Genomic DNA, 17835 nt, shown 5'->3' with positions numbered 1-17835 from the left:
CTTTCCTTTTGTTTTTGTATGCATACTGTGGCGCCGTGTGCTGTTAAGTAACGACTGTATAAGTGACTGTGCTTGCAAATAATAATTATAGTCGGTCGTATTGTTTTTGCATTCTATTTGTTACTTGAAAATTGCATGACTGCCCTTGCTCGTTTTGTGCTGTATAGTGAATAAATGTCCTTGTGTGCAATACCCCGTTCGTCGTGTCCTATTTCCCTTCTGAAAAGCCATCTTGCGTCGTTGAATGAGTAGTGGGTTTTGAATGCCCGGTAAAGAGAATCGGATCGGTCGAGGTCGGCAATAACACCGCTCGGTTATCACTGTAGTATGGAACGGACCGCTTAAGCGGTGCGTGTCCCAGGCCGACTTGCGGCATGGTGCAGCCCCTCGGGAGGTTACCCGCGCGGGTACTTAGGTATATCGACATTCGGCGATTCACCCTATTTCGCGTGGGTAGAATGCGGACTGGGCTGTGGTGAGGTTAAACCCCCACCCGTGACTGGTTCTTGGCGGTAGTTCCAGGAGGATCATGACTGAATTATCCGTCCGGTGGGCGACGCGGTTGCGATTGGAGTTACGCGGCCGATCGCACGCCGGCGGGCGCGAATTCGTAACAATATATATATATATATATATATATATATATATATATATATATATATATATATATATATATATATATATATATATATATATATATACACACACAGTAGACTAGGCGTAAGTCGGCAGCGTGTAACTCGTCACTTCGCCTAAGTCGGCAGCGTCTTTATCTCATGTTAAGTACCTATGAATAAAGGGTCATCCCTCTGTAAGTCGTCATCTCGAAGTCGTCACTTAGTCTAAGTCGTCAGATGTTGTCCGTTCCCACGTAATGGAAACTCAAGTAAATTACCACTCCTAACTCGTCACATGGAACTGCTGCCTCGTGAGAATCCCGATTCCATGGAATCGTGATGCTCGCTCATTGGTTTACACCGCCAGTGATAGGCTATTTATAACTGCGTACACACGTTGATCGCACTGCAGGCAGGACAATGGCGACTAAGCGTAAGCTTACAACTAAAACCTACCAAGAAAAATACGGCATTATCCAGTTTTGCGAGGCAAACCCACTGATGAAGAAAACAGCCATAGCTGAGAAGTTGGACATCAAACGGCAGACATTGAACGATATCTTGAAGAATAAGGGCATGATGTTTGGACAAGTGGAGAAGATCGTGGTAAGTGTGGTGGTGGTAAGTGGTAAGTGTGAAACACGTGAGATGTGTGTCCTTTGAAGATGTCGATGACGTGCTCATCATCTGGTTTCGGAAAATGTCGGCTCAGCCAAATATTCGGTTGCACGGTGAAATGTTGCCGCTGAAGGCACGTAAATTCGCTGCGGACCTTGGGCATGATGATGCCGAGACCTTGCCGATGCACTGGATAGACAGATTCAAAGTGAGGTGGGGAATCGGCAAGGTCAAGAAGTGCGGCGAATCAGGCAGCGTGGATTCGGCAGTGGTGCACCACTGGAAGGATGGCAAATTGAAAGACATCTTGGAAAGGTATCAGCCTCGGGACATGTACAATGCCGATGAGACTGGGCATTTCTGGCAGATGCTGCCAGAAAAGTCTCTGGGGTTCGTTGGTCAATCCCATCATCGTGATAAGCAGGCGAAGTTGTTGTCTTACAGTTGTTCATTATCTTTACTTTTGATAAACTGATTCATGAATTCCATCTTTGCTTGACCACTTTCCAACTCACCAATGAACCCCCACCTATGCCCCGAGGATTGTGTTTTCCTTTTGGTACAATAGCCGGCTCTCACACATACGTGTCCAGGCCACGCGCGACTTCATCCTTCACCCCACAGCCATCATGAATGTTCGCATACGCGCAAGTAGTCACATTTCGAAGTCGTCACTTTTTTCTCGGTCCCGATGGTGACGACTTACGCCTAGTCTACTGTATACATATATATATATATATATATATATATATATATATATATATATATATATATATATATATATATATATATATATATACATATATATATATACATATATATACATACATATATATACATATATATATGGGAGCTAGCCGAAAGAAGAAGACATACAAGAGTGGAGGAAAGTGTACACAGGTGGATTACATCTTAAGCAGGAGATGCAACCTGAAAGAGATTAGTGACTGTAAGGTGGTGGCAGGGGAGAGTGTAGCTCGACAGCATCGATTGGTGGTCTGTAGGATGACTTTAGAGGTGAGGTTGAGGAAGAGACCAAGGGCTGAACCAAGGACCAGATGGTGGAAGCTGAAGGAGGAAGACTGTTGCGTGAAATTTAGGGAGGAGGTGAGACAGGCGTTGGATGGTGGTAAAGATGGGTGGGATGATTGGGCAACTACAGCAGAAGTGGTGAGGGAGAATGCTAGGAAGATACTTGGTGTGACATCTGGACAGAGGAAGGAAGATAAGGAGACTTGGTGGTGGAACAAGGAAGTACAGGAAAGTATAAGGAAGAAGGGGTTGGCGAAAAGGAAGTGGGATCGTCAGAGAGATGAAGAAAGTAGGCAGGAGTACAAGGAGTGGCAGCGAAAGGCAAAAAGAGAGGTGGCAAAGGCCAAGGAAAAGGCTTTATACCGATTGGCAAGACAGAGGGACCGAGCTGGGAAGGATGTGCTGCAGGTTCGGGTGATAAAGGACGCAAATGGGAATGTGCTGACGAGCGAAGAGAGTGTGTTGAGAAGGTGGATGGAGCACTTTGAGGAGCTGATGAATTAAGAAAATAAGAGAGAGAGAGAAGGTTGGAAGAGGTGGAGATAGTGAATCTGGATGTGGGGTGGATCAGTAAGGATGAAGTGAGGACTGCTATGAAGAAGATGAAAAGTGGAAAGGCGGTTGGCCCAGATGGTATACCAGTGGAGGCATGGAAGTGTTTAGGAGAGATGGCAGTGGGGTTGTTAACCAGATTGTTTAATAAAGTCTTGGAAAGTGAGAGGAAGCCGGAGGAGTGGAGATTAAGTGTACTGGTTCCGATTTTCAAGAATAAGGGTGATGTGCAGAGCTGTGGAAATTACAGAGGGATAAAGTTGTTAAGCCACACCATGAAGGTGTGGGAAAGAGTAGTGGAAGCTAGGTTGAGAGGAGAGGTGACGATCTGTGAGCAGCAATATGGGTTTATGCCAGAAAAGAGCACCACTGATGCAATGTTTGCTTTGAGAATGTTGATGGAGAAGTATAGGGAAGGCCAGAAGAAGTTACATTGTGTGTTTGTGGATTTAGAGAAAGCTTATGATAGGGTGCCAAGAGAGGAGTTGTGGTATTGTATGAGGAAGTCGGGAGTGGTGGAGAAGTATGTGAGGATCGTGCAGGATATGTATAAGGACAGTGTGACAGCGGTGAGGTGTGCGGTAGGAATGACGGACCGGTTTAAGGTAAAAATGGGATTGCACCAAGGATCGACTCTGAGCCCTTTCCTGTTTGCAATGGTGATTGACAGGTTGACGGACGAGATCAGACTGGAGTCTCCATGGACTATGATGTTCGCAGATGACATCATGATCTGTCGGGAGAGTAGGGAGCAGGCTGAGGCGAGCCTCGAGAGGTGGAGGTACGCACTGGAGAGAAGGGGAATGATAGTCAGTAGGAGTAAGACGGAGTACATGTGCTTAAATGAGAGGGAGGGTGGTGGTACGGTGCGGTCGCAAGGAGTTGAGGTGGGGAAGGTGGATGCGTTTAAATACTTGGGATCAACTGTCCAAAGTAACGGAGTGTGTGGGAGAGAAGTGAAAGAGAGAGTGCAGGCAGGATGGAGTGGTTGGAGAAGAGTTGCAGGAGTGATTTGTGACAGAAGGGTAGCTGCAAGAGTGAAGGGGAAAGTATATAAGAGGGTAGTGAGACCAGCTATGTTGTATGGTTTGGAGGCGGTGGCACTCACAAAAAGACAGGAAGCAGAGCTGGAGGTGGCAGAGTTAAAGATGCTGCGATTCTCGTTGGGAGTGACTCGGATGGATAGGATAAGAAATGAGTATATTAGAGGGACAGCGCAGGTAGGACGGTTTGGAGACAAAGTGAGAGAGGCGAGATTGAGATGGTTTGGACATGTGCTCAGGAGAGAAGCGGAGTATATCGGGAGAAGGATGTTGAAGATGGAGCATCCAGGCAGGAGGAGAAGAGGAAGGCCAAAAAAGAGGTTCATGGAGACGGTGAGGGCGGACATGCGGGTGGTCGGAGTGTCAATGGAAGATGTGGAGGATAGAGCGAAATGGAGACAGTTGATCCGCTGTGGCGACCCCTAACGGGAGCGAGCCAAAAGAAGAAGAAGAAGAAATATATATGTATATATATTTGCACCAAGTTTCATTGAAATCCGTTCAGCTGTATTCAAATATCACATTTTTACTTGACATGATCTTTGACCTTTGACCATCCATTCATCCACTGGGACCATACTCTATGCAGAGTGTTGGTGCTACTTAAGCAGTCTCCTTGGCTATTGGGCACAATCCTGAATGGGTCACCACTCCGACACAGTAAACCAGCATGATGGCACTCATTTTGCCAACCTCAGAAGGGTGACAGGCAGAGTCAACCCCACCTGGTATTAATTCAACAACTGAGTGGGATTTTAAATCAGGATCCCAGGATCCCAAGCCCACAATCCTAACCATTAAGCCAACACCAAGTATACCTTTCACCACTTGATCTCAAAATCAAATCAGTTCATCTTACATCATTCTACATCCTTGTACCAAGTTTGACTTAAATCCCTTCAGCCGTTTTTAAGTTATCGTGGTAACGAAAACCTATCACGAATGCACAGACGGATGCATGGACAACTGGAAAACATATGCCACTGGGCAACTTCATCGTGGAGGCATAAAAAAAAAACCCACATTCAAATAATTAAACAATTCTGGTTGTCATACCCTGCATTGTCATGTTAAAATTTAAAACATATATTCCTCGTGACCACTATTTAATAACTGTGAAGTTTCACTACATTGATGAAGCAGTTCAAGAGAAATAATTTAAAGATTTTCGTTCAACACATCATGGCTGGCAGACCATGTGACTTTAATCATTTGTGAACACCCTGGTATTTCCAAGGCTTGGGGAACATGTGCGTGAAGTTTCTTCTCAATCTGTCAAGCCATTCTGGAGAAGGCGATTTTGAAAGGTTTAATCTTCAAAAATAAAATAAAATAAAAATAAAAAATAAAGCATACTTGCCAGATCATATGACCTATGATGTGAACATTTACACCATATATTCACCAAAGATATTACATTATGTTTCGGATCGATCTTGTAAGCCATTCTGGAGAAGATTTTTGAACGTTTTTATTTTCATTCCGATATGACTGCCGAACCACATGAGTGATGACGTCATAAAATTACATTCCGCCTCTAATTGGGTAGATCAGGTTTGTGAAGTCATGTTATTTGGATAAGGTGCGTTTTTTGAAACAATATAGCTGCCAAACCACACGACTTTGATGCAGCAATGCTGCGAGATGATATTTGTGAAGTTTCACATTGATCGATGAAGCGGTTCAAGAGAAAACTTCTTAAAATATTTTCATTCAATCCAATACGGCTGCCAAACCATGTGACCTACGTCGTCAAAGGAAGGAAACTTTTTGTTCCTCATGGATAGCCGGTCATACCTGCAAAGTTTCCCCTAGATCTGTTCAGATGTTTTGGAGAAGGTTTTTATAAATTAAGATTCAAAAAAAATACTTTTTAATCGGTTGCCAATCCACATGACTGATGACATCACCAATTTATCACCAGATGACCCTTAAAAAATTTCATACTGATCGGATAAAATGTCCTTCGTGTTGAATTTTGGCTGGGAAACCACTTCACTGAGGACATCATGGTAACCAACACTTATTCCCCACAGGGAGTACTTAACATGTCCCAAGTTTAAAATTTTTTTCCATGGAGCAGTTTCAGAGAAACAGAGGTCTGAAGTTTTTCCTTTTTCAAACATGGCTGCTACACAACATGACCTGTGACTATCATAAACATCATTAAAACATTGCACATGGGGAGTCGCACAAATGGTGGAAATTTCATGTCAATTGATAAATGGTTGCAGAGAAAATGAATTTAAAAGGGAATTAGACGGACGGCCGGTCGGATGGACAACCTGAAGACATAACGCCTCCAGCGACTTCGTCGGCACAGGCATTAAATAAATAATATATCGTATCCGGATCCAGATCTTCACCTAAATAAAATCACTTTGTCCTCATCACACTTCCAACATGTCCACCAAATTTTGTGCAATCTGTCCACAACTTTTTAAGATATTCTGCTAAGCCGATGTGAAACTTACAAACATACAGGTCAGGTCAGGTCAGGTATGGGAGCATGTGCCAGAGCAGCACGTCACTGCATCCACTTTCCACCGGTAGGGCCTCCATCTGGCCATCCCTCAGGCAGATGCCTGACCCATCCCCATTTCCTTGAGATGCTGATCAACCTGCTGCAACCACGATGCATGTGGTCAGCCCGTTGGCCTCCTCCACTCATGAGGCAACCTCGCTGAAAGAATCTGGTGGGGAGGATCAGCGTTAGGAAAACGAGCCACATGTCCATACAGTCACAGCTGATGCTCCTGGACTATACAAGCAACAAATCTCATCTGAGTCTCTCAGCAACCGCTCGTTGGACATAAAGTCCAACCAGTGATAGCCAAGGATTCTCCGAAGAGACCTGGTATTGAAGGAGTTGAGTCTCTATCTCAGATCCTTGGTCAGAGTCCAAGTCTCACATCCATAGAGCAAGACTGGAAGCACCAAGGACTTAAAGACTTGGACTTTCGTCCTCCTGCATTAGGTACCGACAGCGCCACAGCCCCATGATCTAGTGAGTCCATGACTCCCCAGGCTCGGCCCAGACGTCTATTGACCTCTGGCTCACAACATGCGGAGACATGAACATCACTGCCAAGGTAAGTGAATTTCTCCATGATCTCAACATCTTTACCACAAACAGGTACAGACAGGACAGCAGCATCCAAGATGTCTTTGAAAGTCTGGATATTAGTTTTAACCCAGGAAACCCGAAATCCCAGCAGCTCCAACGACTCATTCAGCACCTCCAGGAACCCATAAAGATATCCAGAGTCTCTGCAAAGATGACTGAATCATTTGCGAAATCAATGTCAGATCTTGACATTCTCAAACAATGCACCGCAGCTTGATCTCTCCGACATCCTCCCCAGAATGCAGTCCATACAAGCGTTGAAAAGTGTGGGGGCAATTATACACCCCTGACGTATATCACCACACCTCACAGCACTTTCAGTGCCAGAGTATAGTTCAGACATCAGATTGATCAGTTTGCATGCCTGGTGTTGCCTTAATGGCTAGAGTGGTGGGCTTGAGAGCCTAGGGTCATGAGTTAAAATCCCACTTGGTTGTTGAATCAATACCAGGTGGGGTTTACTCAACCTGTCATCCTTCTGAGGTCAGCAAAATGAGTGTCAGCTTGCTGGTATCCTGCGTCTGAGTGGCAACCTGTCCAAGATTGTGCTCAATAGCCCAGGAGACTGCTGAGGCAGCACCAATGCTCTGCACAGAGTATGGTCTCAATCCCTTCTCCTCTCCACAAAGACCAAGAATCCTCCAGGGAGAATGCCGATTCACTGAATCAAATGCTTTGTGGAGATCAACATATGCTGCAAGCAGCCCCTGCTGAAACTCTCGTTTGTGTTCAGCGAGGACCTAAAGAGCAAGGATGCAGTTAATTGTTGACTTCTTTGGTGTAAAGCCTGACTGCTCTGGGCGCTGGTGCTCACGCAGATGGTGGCGAACCCTTTCAATAATTATCCGAGCAAGGACCTTGCCCGGCACCGAGAGCAGCGTCACCCCTCGGTAGCTGTTGCAGTCCTGGCGATCACCCTTCCCTTTCCAGAGAGGGGCAACAAGACCCCTCTTCCAGTCGGTTGGGATGATGCCTGTGCTCCAAACAGAACACAGAACTGCATGCAACGACACGAGTTCAGCATTTCCACCAGTCTTGAGAAGTTCAGCATGGATGCCACAGATCCCAGGAGCTTTACCCCATTTCAACTGGTTCATAGCAGCCCGTGTTTCCACAAACAAACTACAGCTAATTCGATATAGATGCAGTCTGAAGTGTACACTCTTATTCTGTTTGTTTGTCCGTCTTTCTGACAATTCTCTCTGAAACTACTCAACCAGGGACCATCAAACCCATATCATTCCAAAGATCTTTGTCTGAGTAGTTCAGGTTGTGTATTTTTTTTTTCCAAAATACCAATGACCTTGCACGTTTTCTATCATTTGACTCACCTCTGCTATTTTTTACTGAAGAATCACAAACGACATTGTGAATTACACGTTGTTTCATCGTTCCATCATTTTACCTTGTTCTTAAAAAATGGGAACAAGAATGCTGCAAAGAACAGCAAGAAAGGGAGAGGGAGGACAGATCGTTGGCAAAGGGAGGTTGGGTCATCAGAAATGGGGACAGGAGGACAGAGTTGGAAGAGGGGGGTTGAGGACTTGGGTTTGGGAGGGGGGGCTGAGGACTTGAATTGACAATTTACATTACATGGAATTTCCACGGGTCCCTGCTGGTATCATTTTAAAATGTCTGCTAGAAATACAGGTGGTGGCTCAAAATTCCGCATCATCAAAAATAAAATAAATAAATAAAAATACACAGATAAAATACAATATTAAACAGCAACATTAAGGTCTGGCATACACATCTATACCCTTTGCCAAAATATCAACCAATGTAGCAATGAGGTTACGGTCTCTTCCCATTTGGAACAGTCGATACAACATGCTCGACGTGAAATGTTACAAATTGAAGTACTGCAGTGTACCATCAAGGATACGTCAGGCACGCAATACTCTGACGTTTCAGACACACGTGTTAACAATGCTCTTCATCGTAACCGAGTTTTAATGCTTCTTCCATTGTCTTGTGAACGAGCAGTACATATGTTGGCACTTCATGGAAAATAAATAAATAAATAAATAAATAAAAAGGTACGGATCTCAAATTCAAACTAAAATTCTATTATAATTAACGACCGTCAGTATTTACAGGAATTGCGGAAACACGTTGCAAATCAATTAGTAACTAAGCCTTTTTACAGTCATTTTCCTCTGCTGAGCAGGGGTTAGCTTTTTTGTGGGCTCCATGCAATCATGGTTCCCTTCTTGAGGCAATGTTTTATGGCTGGATGCCCTTCCTGTCACCAACCCTGGTCGCCTCTTACGACGCACAGGGATTATGGTACACCTATTCCAACCGGGGCATACACCGAGATCAGTACAGTGGTACTCATTTCGCCGACCTTGGAAGGATGCCAGGCTGAGTCAACCCACGAGTGTTAATTCAGTGGCCAACGGGACTTGAACTCAGGACCCTAGGATCCAAAGCCAGCCACCTTAACCACGAAGCCAACACAAGGCTCAATTAGTAACTAAACACAAATTCAAAACCTTTTAATTACACGGCTTGACCTGATGACCCACCACCCTCACTCCTTATGCAAATTAAGTTGAGATGGTGTACATCATAGGCAAAGAGAGGGTAATAATCATATTTCCTATCATTTAAAGTAATGTTCCGCTTGTGGGGGTGGATGGAGGAATTTAATAGGAAAGTTAGGATTGTATAGAGTTGTTTGGTCCGTGGACATGAAGGAGACAGCTCGATGTAAATTAAGTCGGGAAACTGTGAGCTTAAGTGTTACTTGTCACCACACGGGGGATGGAGCGGTGTTAATTAGATAGGGATTAAGGATAATTTCCCCCAGTATGCAATTGCCCCCCTGTGACCTTTTCCTGCGTTTTTGCATTTACAAGCTAGCAATAGGATCACGTCCTTAAAACAACTACAACCGAGCTGCGTGTCCAAGCAGGTGAGAAGCCCTGCCTTCCTGGTTTTTGTGCGAACAAATCACGCCCCCGGAGTGGATCATTGATAGGCATGACGTCAAAGGGAGATCAGAAGCGAACGCACGAGTGGAGTTCGGCATGAGGGAGGCGATCAGAGAAAACAGAGCGCATCTCGGCAAGAGAACGGGGAGGCAGGTTGTTGCAGGAGAGAGAGACTGTCGGAGATGAAGGTTCGAAGTGGGACAGAAGTGAGAGAGGCAGGACCGGCGGTCGAAAGAGCGGGGCATTACGGCTGGCTTTCATTTGACGCGTGAAGAAGATCGCACGATTCTTGTTTTCGTGTTGAGGCGAGTTTGCCGGCGTGTGGGACCAGCACCAAAGCCTCGTGTGGAGCCATCAGGGGAAAGAGACGATTGCCATTCTGCAAAGCAGAAGATCGACGTCGGTGAGGACGATCGACGAAGAGGCTGCACGGCAGTTGGTGAGCCCTGGCGTTGAATACCGCCTCACGAACCATACTCACGAATTACCGAAGTACGTTCCCAGCCAAGAGAGTGGCTCCACGCCATTCTGAGCGCGTCCTCACATGCAGTGATGAAGCAGTTTGGTGACCCTCAAGCTACTGAGACTACCTCCTGGACCTGAAGCTAAGTGCTGAAATAAAGTAGGGATTTTCTTTGTATTATTCTGTCCTCTTGTTTGTATTTCGGTCTGTGTGGAGGCACCTTAAAATTAGATTTAGATTCAGGTTACCTAACATCTTGATTTGTTCCATTATAACTGTTGATTTTTCCGTTTATTAAATCATTATTTATTTAAGTTGCTGGTGTCCGTGTATCTGTTGTGGGTTCGAGAGTAAAATCCCTGTGCTGTGCGACCGTCCTGGTGAAGCACTTGAATGTTTCTTTCCTGCTCGCACCATAATCTCGTGAGAATCTCGGCTGTAAGCCTCCAATGAAGAACTGTTTGGCCATCCGTCTCGGTAGGGCAGACCCGCTGGACACGACAGTACAATGAAAGTTATACAATAAACAAAACGAACCGTTTCAAATTGAAACTGTGCACTTGGAATGCAATTTTACTTTTTCCGAACTCCACGCACACCCATCCACTTTTCTTCAACAAACAGTTTCACTCTGTACTCTACTTTCTCAAAGCCACAGCCACAACATGCCACTCGCATCACCGGATGCAGAAATACGATCTTCCCAGATTTGAAATGGTAATTAACATTCCAAAAACAAATTGCTCACTTCATGCACTCCTGCCAGAATGCTATTTGACTAGCCCTTCCCATAAGCTCCAAATTAACCTGCAGGACGAAAGCAGCACAAACTAACACAGCTTCCCAGTGAGGTAAGGCTCAGGCACAGTCATCTTCCTCTCTTCTTCTTCCTCCCTTCTACCACCTCCCCAGACTAGCACAATCAGTGCTAAACACATCAGCAACTTCACATTGTTGCTGTCAATTATCATATACAGTACTTCGATGATGCAAAAGCAGTGTCATAGCAGGGAATGTATGAGGTGGATTGGCATTGCTTGATCAGTCGTAGGCAGGATAGGAATTTGGAATTTATCCATTATAAAAGCCTCCTCTTAAAAATTTTTGAAACTTAAATTTTTTTTTTAAAAAAGAAGCTTGTAAAGCACCTTTAATAAAAACCATATGTAATCCTAAAGTGCTAAAAGGCATCACAGGCTCCATAATGTCACCTCTGAAATGACACCATACTCCATGATGCAACGCCTTGCACACGGTGCACCAGACCGAATAATTACAGTCTGATCCTATCCAAACATTGATCAAAATAAGAATATGCACCAGGCTGGAATAACCTGGTGTTGGCTAAGTGGTTCGGGTGGTGGCTTGGGATCATCGGGTCCTGAGTTCAAGTCCCGTTGTCTGCTGAATCAACCCAGGGGGTTGACTCAGCCTGTCATCCTTCCGAGGTCGGCGAAGTGAGTACCAGTGCACCAACCAAAAAGGCTTCACATGAAGGGAAGGGTTATCAACGGATTGATGAAATGTGGTATTGGTGTGGCACAGGCATGATGGGCCGAATGGCCTTCTCCTGTGCCTTAATTCCTTGTAATTGGTTCACGATTCAGTAAGTGACCACTATATTCATTATGGGTGTGTGTCTGTCTGTCTGTCTGTCTGTCCCGAGCATAGCTCCGTGGGTTTTGATCCGATCTTGATAAAATTTGGGTGGGAGGTTTGTTTATATCATGATCTAGTTGTGTTTTCCGGAGAATGGGCGTGCTGCGCCCATTATGGGTGGAGCCACGCCCAAAAAACATGTGTTTTTAGGGGGTAGCCGGTTTCAAGTTCCATCTTCTCCGAGGGGATTGGTCGAATCTGGCAGGAGTTTCAGTATTTGGTTAGCCCAATGGCACCTGCATAGCCCCACGGAGCTCGATTTTTCATTTTCGTCCCAAGGTCAAGGTCAAAAGGTCACGAACTTAGAAAATGTCAAACAAATCAATAAATTGGGCATCGAGCTCCTTGGGTTTTCAACTGTTTCGAATGAACATCACTGCCTCCAGAGTCTAGACTATTGTCCAGCAAAAAGTATTTGAAGTAGAAGCTCCTATATTTCATTTCAGCATAAACATAAGAAGCTCTTACACAATTTCAGTTCTTGCAACTTCAGTTATCTTTCCTACTTAAATTTTTTTTATTATTAAGTGAGACTAACCAATCATGAATGCAGATACTTATAGAATGCTGTTATTAGAGATTTGCATGGTGTTTGTAAGAAGTTGATGTTTATGCACTGGTATTAACATTGAAGTTGGTCTGCTAATTTGTGGAGTCTCTGTGTGTGGCTACATGACGAGTAATCACGTACTGTTGTCACTAGTGGAGTCTTTGTCGAAGCTTGAAGCAATAATTGTTGAAGTGTAAAGGAGACAGTAATGCAGGGATTATGTAACAGCAATACTGTTAGCTACTCTCTCAACCAACATCGTCCCTATTGGTTCACGAGTCAGTAAGTGACCACTATATTCGTTATGGGTGTGTGTCTGTCTGTCTGTCCCGAGCATAGCTCCGTGGGTTTTGATCCGATCTTGATAAAATTAGGGTGCGAGGTTTGTATCATGATCTAGTTGTGTTTTCCGGAGAATGGGCGTGCTGCGCCCATTATGGGCGGAGCCACGCCCAAAAAACGTGTGTTTTTAGGGGGTAGCCGGTTTCAAGTTGCATCTTCTCCGAGGGGGTTGGTCGAATCTGGCAGGAGTTTCAGTATTTGGTTAGCCCAATGGCACCTGCATAGCCCCACGGAGCTCGATTTTTTTTTTCATTTTCGTTCCAAGGTCACAAGGTCACGAACTTAGAAAATGTCAAACAAATCAATAAATTGGGCATCGAGCTCCTTGGGTTTTCAACTGTTTCGAATGAAAGTTGGTGTGCAAGTAGTGCTCTTGGAGTACTACAACTTTCATCATTTACGTTTTTTCCCGATTCCAGCCAGTTTGCCCGTGGCGTCCCCTCAAAGGTCAAAAAATAAAAAAGGCGAACCGTGTACATTGCTTGTGAACCATCGCCTTCTCCAGACTTGTTCCTTGTAAATCCTTGCATACTACATCTGAGCTACGCTACCTGTTAAGACATTCATTCACATACGGGATCAACATTGATGTTAATCATGAATGAAATCTAGAGTGATCCTCCCTTGCGGTTTTGTAAAATAACAAGCTGGCTTATTCAAGACGATTGAAAGGGGAGCTTGTTTGACCTACAGGAATTAAAATATATTTCTTCAATCTCTACAAGTCTCTATGTAGACTGTTACGAGTGAAATTTTCAACAGAGTGGAATAAGCAATTTATTACCGCACGCACACGAAGCAAAAAGCAGTGTGAAGCAATCAGCTTACTTTGTCTGTCTGCAGACGCCAGTCTACGATCACGAAACTAATGAATTTCAATTGACTTTTATATTTTGTACAGTCGACCATGAATCGGAACATGGACCTGCAGTTTAGCAGCACTTCGGCTTTGAATTCGTCCCGATTGTGCGTGCGCACAGAGGAGGAAGGTAATTTTATTTTTACTCTGTCTGCCTGCCTGACAGGTGAACAAAATTGAAAATCATTCCAAACAGGAAACTGACTGTTTTTATGGATGTCATAAAGCACACATTATGACAGGCACGAATAATTAATTTCACGTGTTATATAAGTTGGTGCATCAACCATGGTAAACTTACAAAAACTTTTTTTTTTTAATACAGGCTTTAAAACTTTTATTTCAATTTAATTATACACGTGAACACTGTGCAACACAAATCGCCTTTTTGGCACTTTCAAAAACTTTCACTTTTGCAGTACTTGGACAAAATATTACGCCATGTCGACCAATTAAATTTGCTGTTTGCGCTCACTGACGGGGGGGGGGGGGGGAATATCGAGATTCAGACAAAATGGTGGGTTGTCGGAAATATAGATAATGCTCGAGATGCAAAAAAAAACCCTTCGCATGTCCTTTTCCTCAAGATTGCCTGGGATAAGGTGTTCTCTGAACTCTAGCTACTTCAGTTATTAGCCGAGCAAGCAATAAGAAAAAAAAATAATCCACCAGATTTGCTTATGTAATAAATGGATGAAAACATTGAGTTCAAGATGCTAATGTGAGGGATCTTTGGATCGCTTCTGGAAGATCGATCGGCTATCTCCGTGCTGTGAGTCTATTCGAGCAGAAATGACAGGGGCTAAAATCAACAACAACAACAACAACATGGTAATAATAAACCATGATTTACATTTGTCTTTATTTTTTTTTAATATAAAGTCGAGGCTCGTGTGAAAGCGAGAACACAGAACGGAACAGAATGTAAGACAACAAAAGGTGATGTCAGATGTCAGATGATGTCAGATGTCAGAATGTAAGACAAAAAAACAACAAAAGAATGTAAGAACAGAATGTAAGACAACAGTAAAGAGAAAAAAAAGTGAGGGGGGTACCAACAGTGGAGTTGAAGGACAAAATAGAGGGAGACTTTGACAAACTGGGTGTGGGAAAGAAAAGGGGCAAGACCAGAAAGGAGGCTGTATAAAAGGGAGAAAGAGAGAGATAGAGACCACTGACCTGTCGGTGACGACGAAGTGATAGACTGAAAGATCATGGCTGAGAGTGAGACCCAGGAGTTTGAATGACTAAACTTCAAGAGGCTTGAGAAAGTACTGCATATAGGAGGGTTTGCCAGACGGTCCTTTGAGAGAGAGATTGGTCTGGTTTGAAAGACATATCCCAAGTGTTTGACCATCTTGTGATTTTGTCAAGGTTTGAAGAGAGGGAAGATGTTTGAGGTTGCTGCCTTTCTTATGAATTCAGCAACACAAACAAGTTTGGACATGTTGTAAATCAGGTATTTTGAACCTCACCCCACTCCCATATAATCAATATTATGTGCAAAAATATATTTCCCAGAACAACACTTTCTGTTTGGATGGATATTTGTGTAGAATAGACATATTTGCAATGTTTTTTGTTTTTTAACCTTTATGGTAAACTCACAACCTGTTGAGGGTTCCAATTTATTTCATAATGGGGGGACCGAGCATGGGATAAATTGGTGCACACGTTTGGACATCTGACCCAGGAGGCCAGGAGGTGAAACCACATGTCACGACTCTCCATGGTAGACGGATTATAACCACGCAACACGTGGTTAAAACACGCGCAAGCAACACCAGCTTCGTTCCCAGGAGCGTCCCGAGAGACGACCCATTGCCAGAGCGAGCGTTCCAGCAGTTGTGGAGCACGAACACCAACCGACACCAGGAATGCCTGACTCGGATGCACAGGAGCACACGGCTATATCCACAACCCACCATTGGTCAATAACGTTGATATTTATTTAACCGGCAGTTAACCTACAGTTAACCCTCAAATGGATGTATTTTTCATCAAACATTGTACAGTTATTTATTTATTAACACAAATCTGAGGCTCATGGAGGGGTTTGTACATCATCACTTGCAGGAACAAAGACATCAGGAGTGTACCTGTACTTTCACATGCATTACAAGGATATATGAATAGAGAGAAGTCAAACACGTGTGTGTGTGTGTGTGTGTGTGTGTGTGTGTGTGTGTGTGTGTGTGTGTGTGTGTGTGTGTGTGTGTGTGTGTGTGTGTGTGTGTGTGTGTGTGTGTGTGTGTGTGTGTGTGTGTGTGTGTGTGTGTGCGCAACTCAAACCCAAAACACCATTCACCACAATTAAAAAATAAAGCTAAACAAGGGAGGTGAGAATGATGGGAATGAGCGCTTGGAGTGGGGATGATGTCAGATGTTTGAATCACAAGGAATATGCAAATTGCCAATCACTTGCAGCAAGTTTGTGAATGTATTTAATTAACAAAAAAAGGAACTCTTATGGAATTCCAACAAAGCGGGATTTCCACCAAGCCTGACCATAAATAAACAAGTGAAGGTGTGGTGGTGTGTTCCATGACCAATGGGCTGGGAGGGCGCTCGCCAAGCGGCTTAAGCACTCGAGCAAGCACTACAACGAAACGGTTTAAAAAGGAACGATGAGCTTGGCGAGCTCGAGCAAGCTGATTGGTAATGGAACACACGACACACCGCAGGAAACTCGGATACGAGTCGGGCGACGGGAATTGCCCAAGGAGAACGAAACTCGCCTTTTAAATGGAGACAAAGAGACGACCGGCTTACTGGTTCAGCGACATACCTGATCGAGGGGCAATCCCGACATCCCGCTCAGTGGCAGCAGCAAAGTACTACCTGTAGTTCTCACGTCCATGTTGCTTCAAATCGACGTTGAGGATTCCCAACCCAAAACAAAACTGTTCGGCACCACGACGCGACAAAAGCCCCGCCCACAAACTCACCTCTCGCGTCTCATTGGACACGAGCACTCACAAAAGTTTGCGGATCGCGGGATTGGTTCGATCGTTTTAAAGGCGTGGCTTACGCCCCGAGCCCCGACGCGTCATCAAAAACCTTGATTTTCCATTGGCTGATGCCGGTTGAGTGGCGCGAGATCTTCGCCAAGACCTTGTGGACCCGCTTCTGGAATTTATTTTTGCCTTTCCACGTTATTTTGAACGGATCAAGGACGTAGCTGCTGGTAGGGAGGGGGTTCAGCGTAGGCCAACTCTAGATCGATCCCAGTTATAGCGAGACGAAGCGATGAGGAGCGGCTAGAGAAGAGGAGGAACTTTATACATGAGGAGGTGATTACGAGGGGGATCTGATTTAGGGTGTTTAACATAATGGTGTTTGCAAGAGACAAGACATGCACACTACAGTGGAGTCTGTTTTTTTTTAAAGTAGAATGGACAATGTTAGGACCGGTGGTCACAGCCTGAGAGTGAAAGAAGAGGAGAGTGAGGACATCATTTAACCCTTTAAGGACCATAAACATCTTGAAAGTAATTTTCAGATATAAATCCAATTCAATTATAACAGTAGTTTGTCATCATCATCATCATCATCATCATCATCATCATCATCATCATCATCCAAAACTAACCCAGTGTTACTTACAATGTTTGCCAATCAAGGTACAAACATAAAGTAACCTAAAATTGCAGGGAAATGTCGAAGATACACCACTTTAAAGTTTAGGGACATATGTGTCCCTTGGTCCTTAAATGTTCGTTAAATGGTTAATTTCAGGGGTCTTTCATTCAGAGTATGTAATGCATGGATTGGTCGGTCTCCCACGAAAGGTAGTGGCAGCAGAGGAGGTAGAATGGTAGACAGGTTTAAATTGGAATTATATAGATTGCTGAAAGTGGATTATTTGTAGACGGAGGGGTACAGGGATTTCGGCAGGACTTGGAGGTAGTTTGTGTGTGTGTGTGATGGGTAATAGTTTCTGGGCTTGGTTTAGCGAAGGCATGGTGGACCAAATGGCCTCCTACAGTACTGTGCTGAAGTTCCTTGTGGGGAGTAACACGACACCAGGAAAG

The 17835-nt window shown here is 44.3% G+C and overlaps 1 protein-coding gene across 1 annotated transcript in view; it reads right to left on the bottom strand.

The window, feature by feature from the left end:
* The window catches only part of LOC147013564 (membrane-bound glycerophospholipid O-acyltransferase 1-like), a 100047-nt gene extending 83294 nt beyond the window's left edge, over positions 1-16753 (bottom strand). The window contains 1 exon segment of the mRNA XM_085855476.1: positions 16590-16753. Coding sequence (XP_085711602.1) covers positions 16590-16661 — 72 coding nt within the window. The 5' untranslated portion in view covers positions 16662-16753.
* Between the last annotated feature and the right edge of the window lie 1082 nt (positions 16754-17835).

Source organism: Eptatretus burgeri, chromosome 14 (genome assembly GCF_056783735.1).
Source record: "Eptatretus burgeri isolate ZD-2024b chromosome 14, Ebu_testis_v1, whole genome shotgun sequence".
Lineage (NCBI taxonomy): Eukaryota > Metazoa > Chordata > Myxini > Myxiniformes > Myxinidae > Eptatretus > Eptatretus burgeri.
The sequence above is the reverse complement of the archived record's forward strand: the minus strand, read 5'-3'. Positions and strand labels throughout refer to the sequence as shown.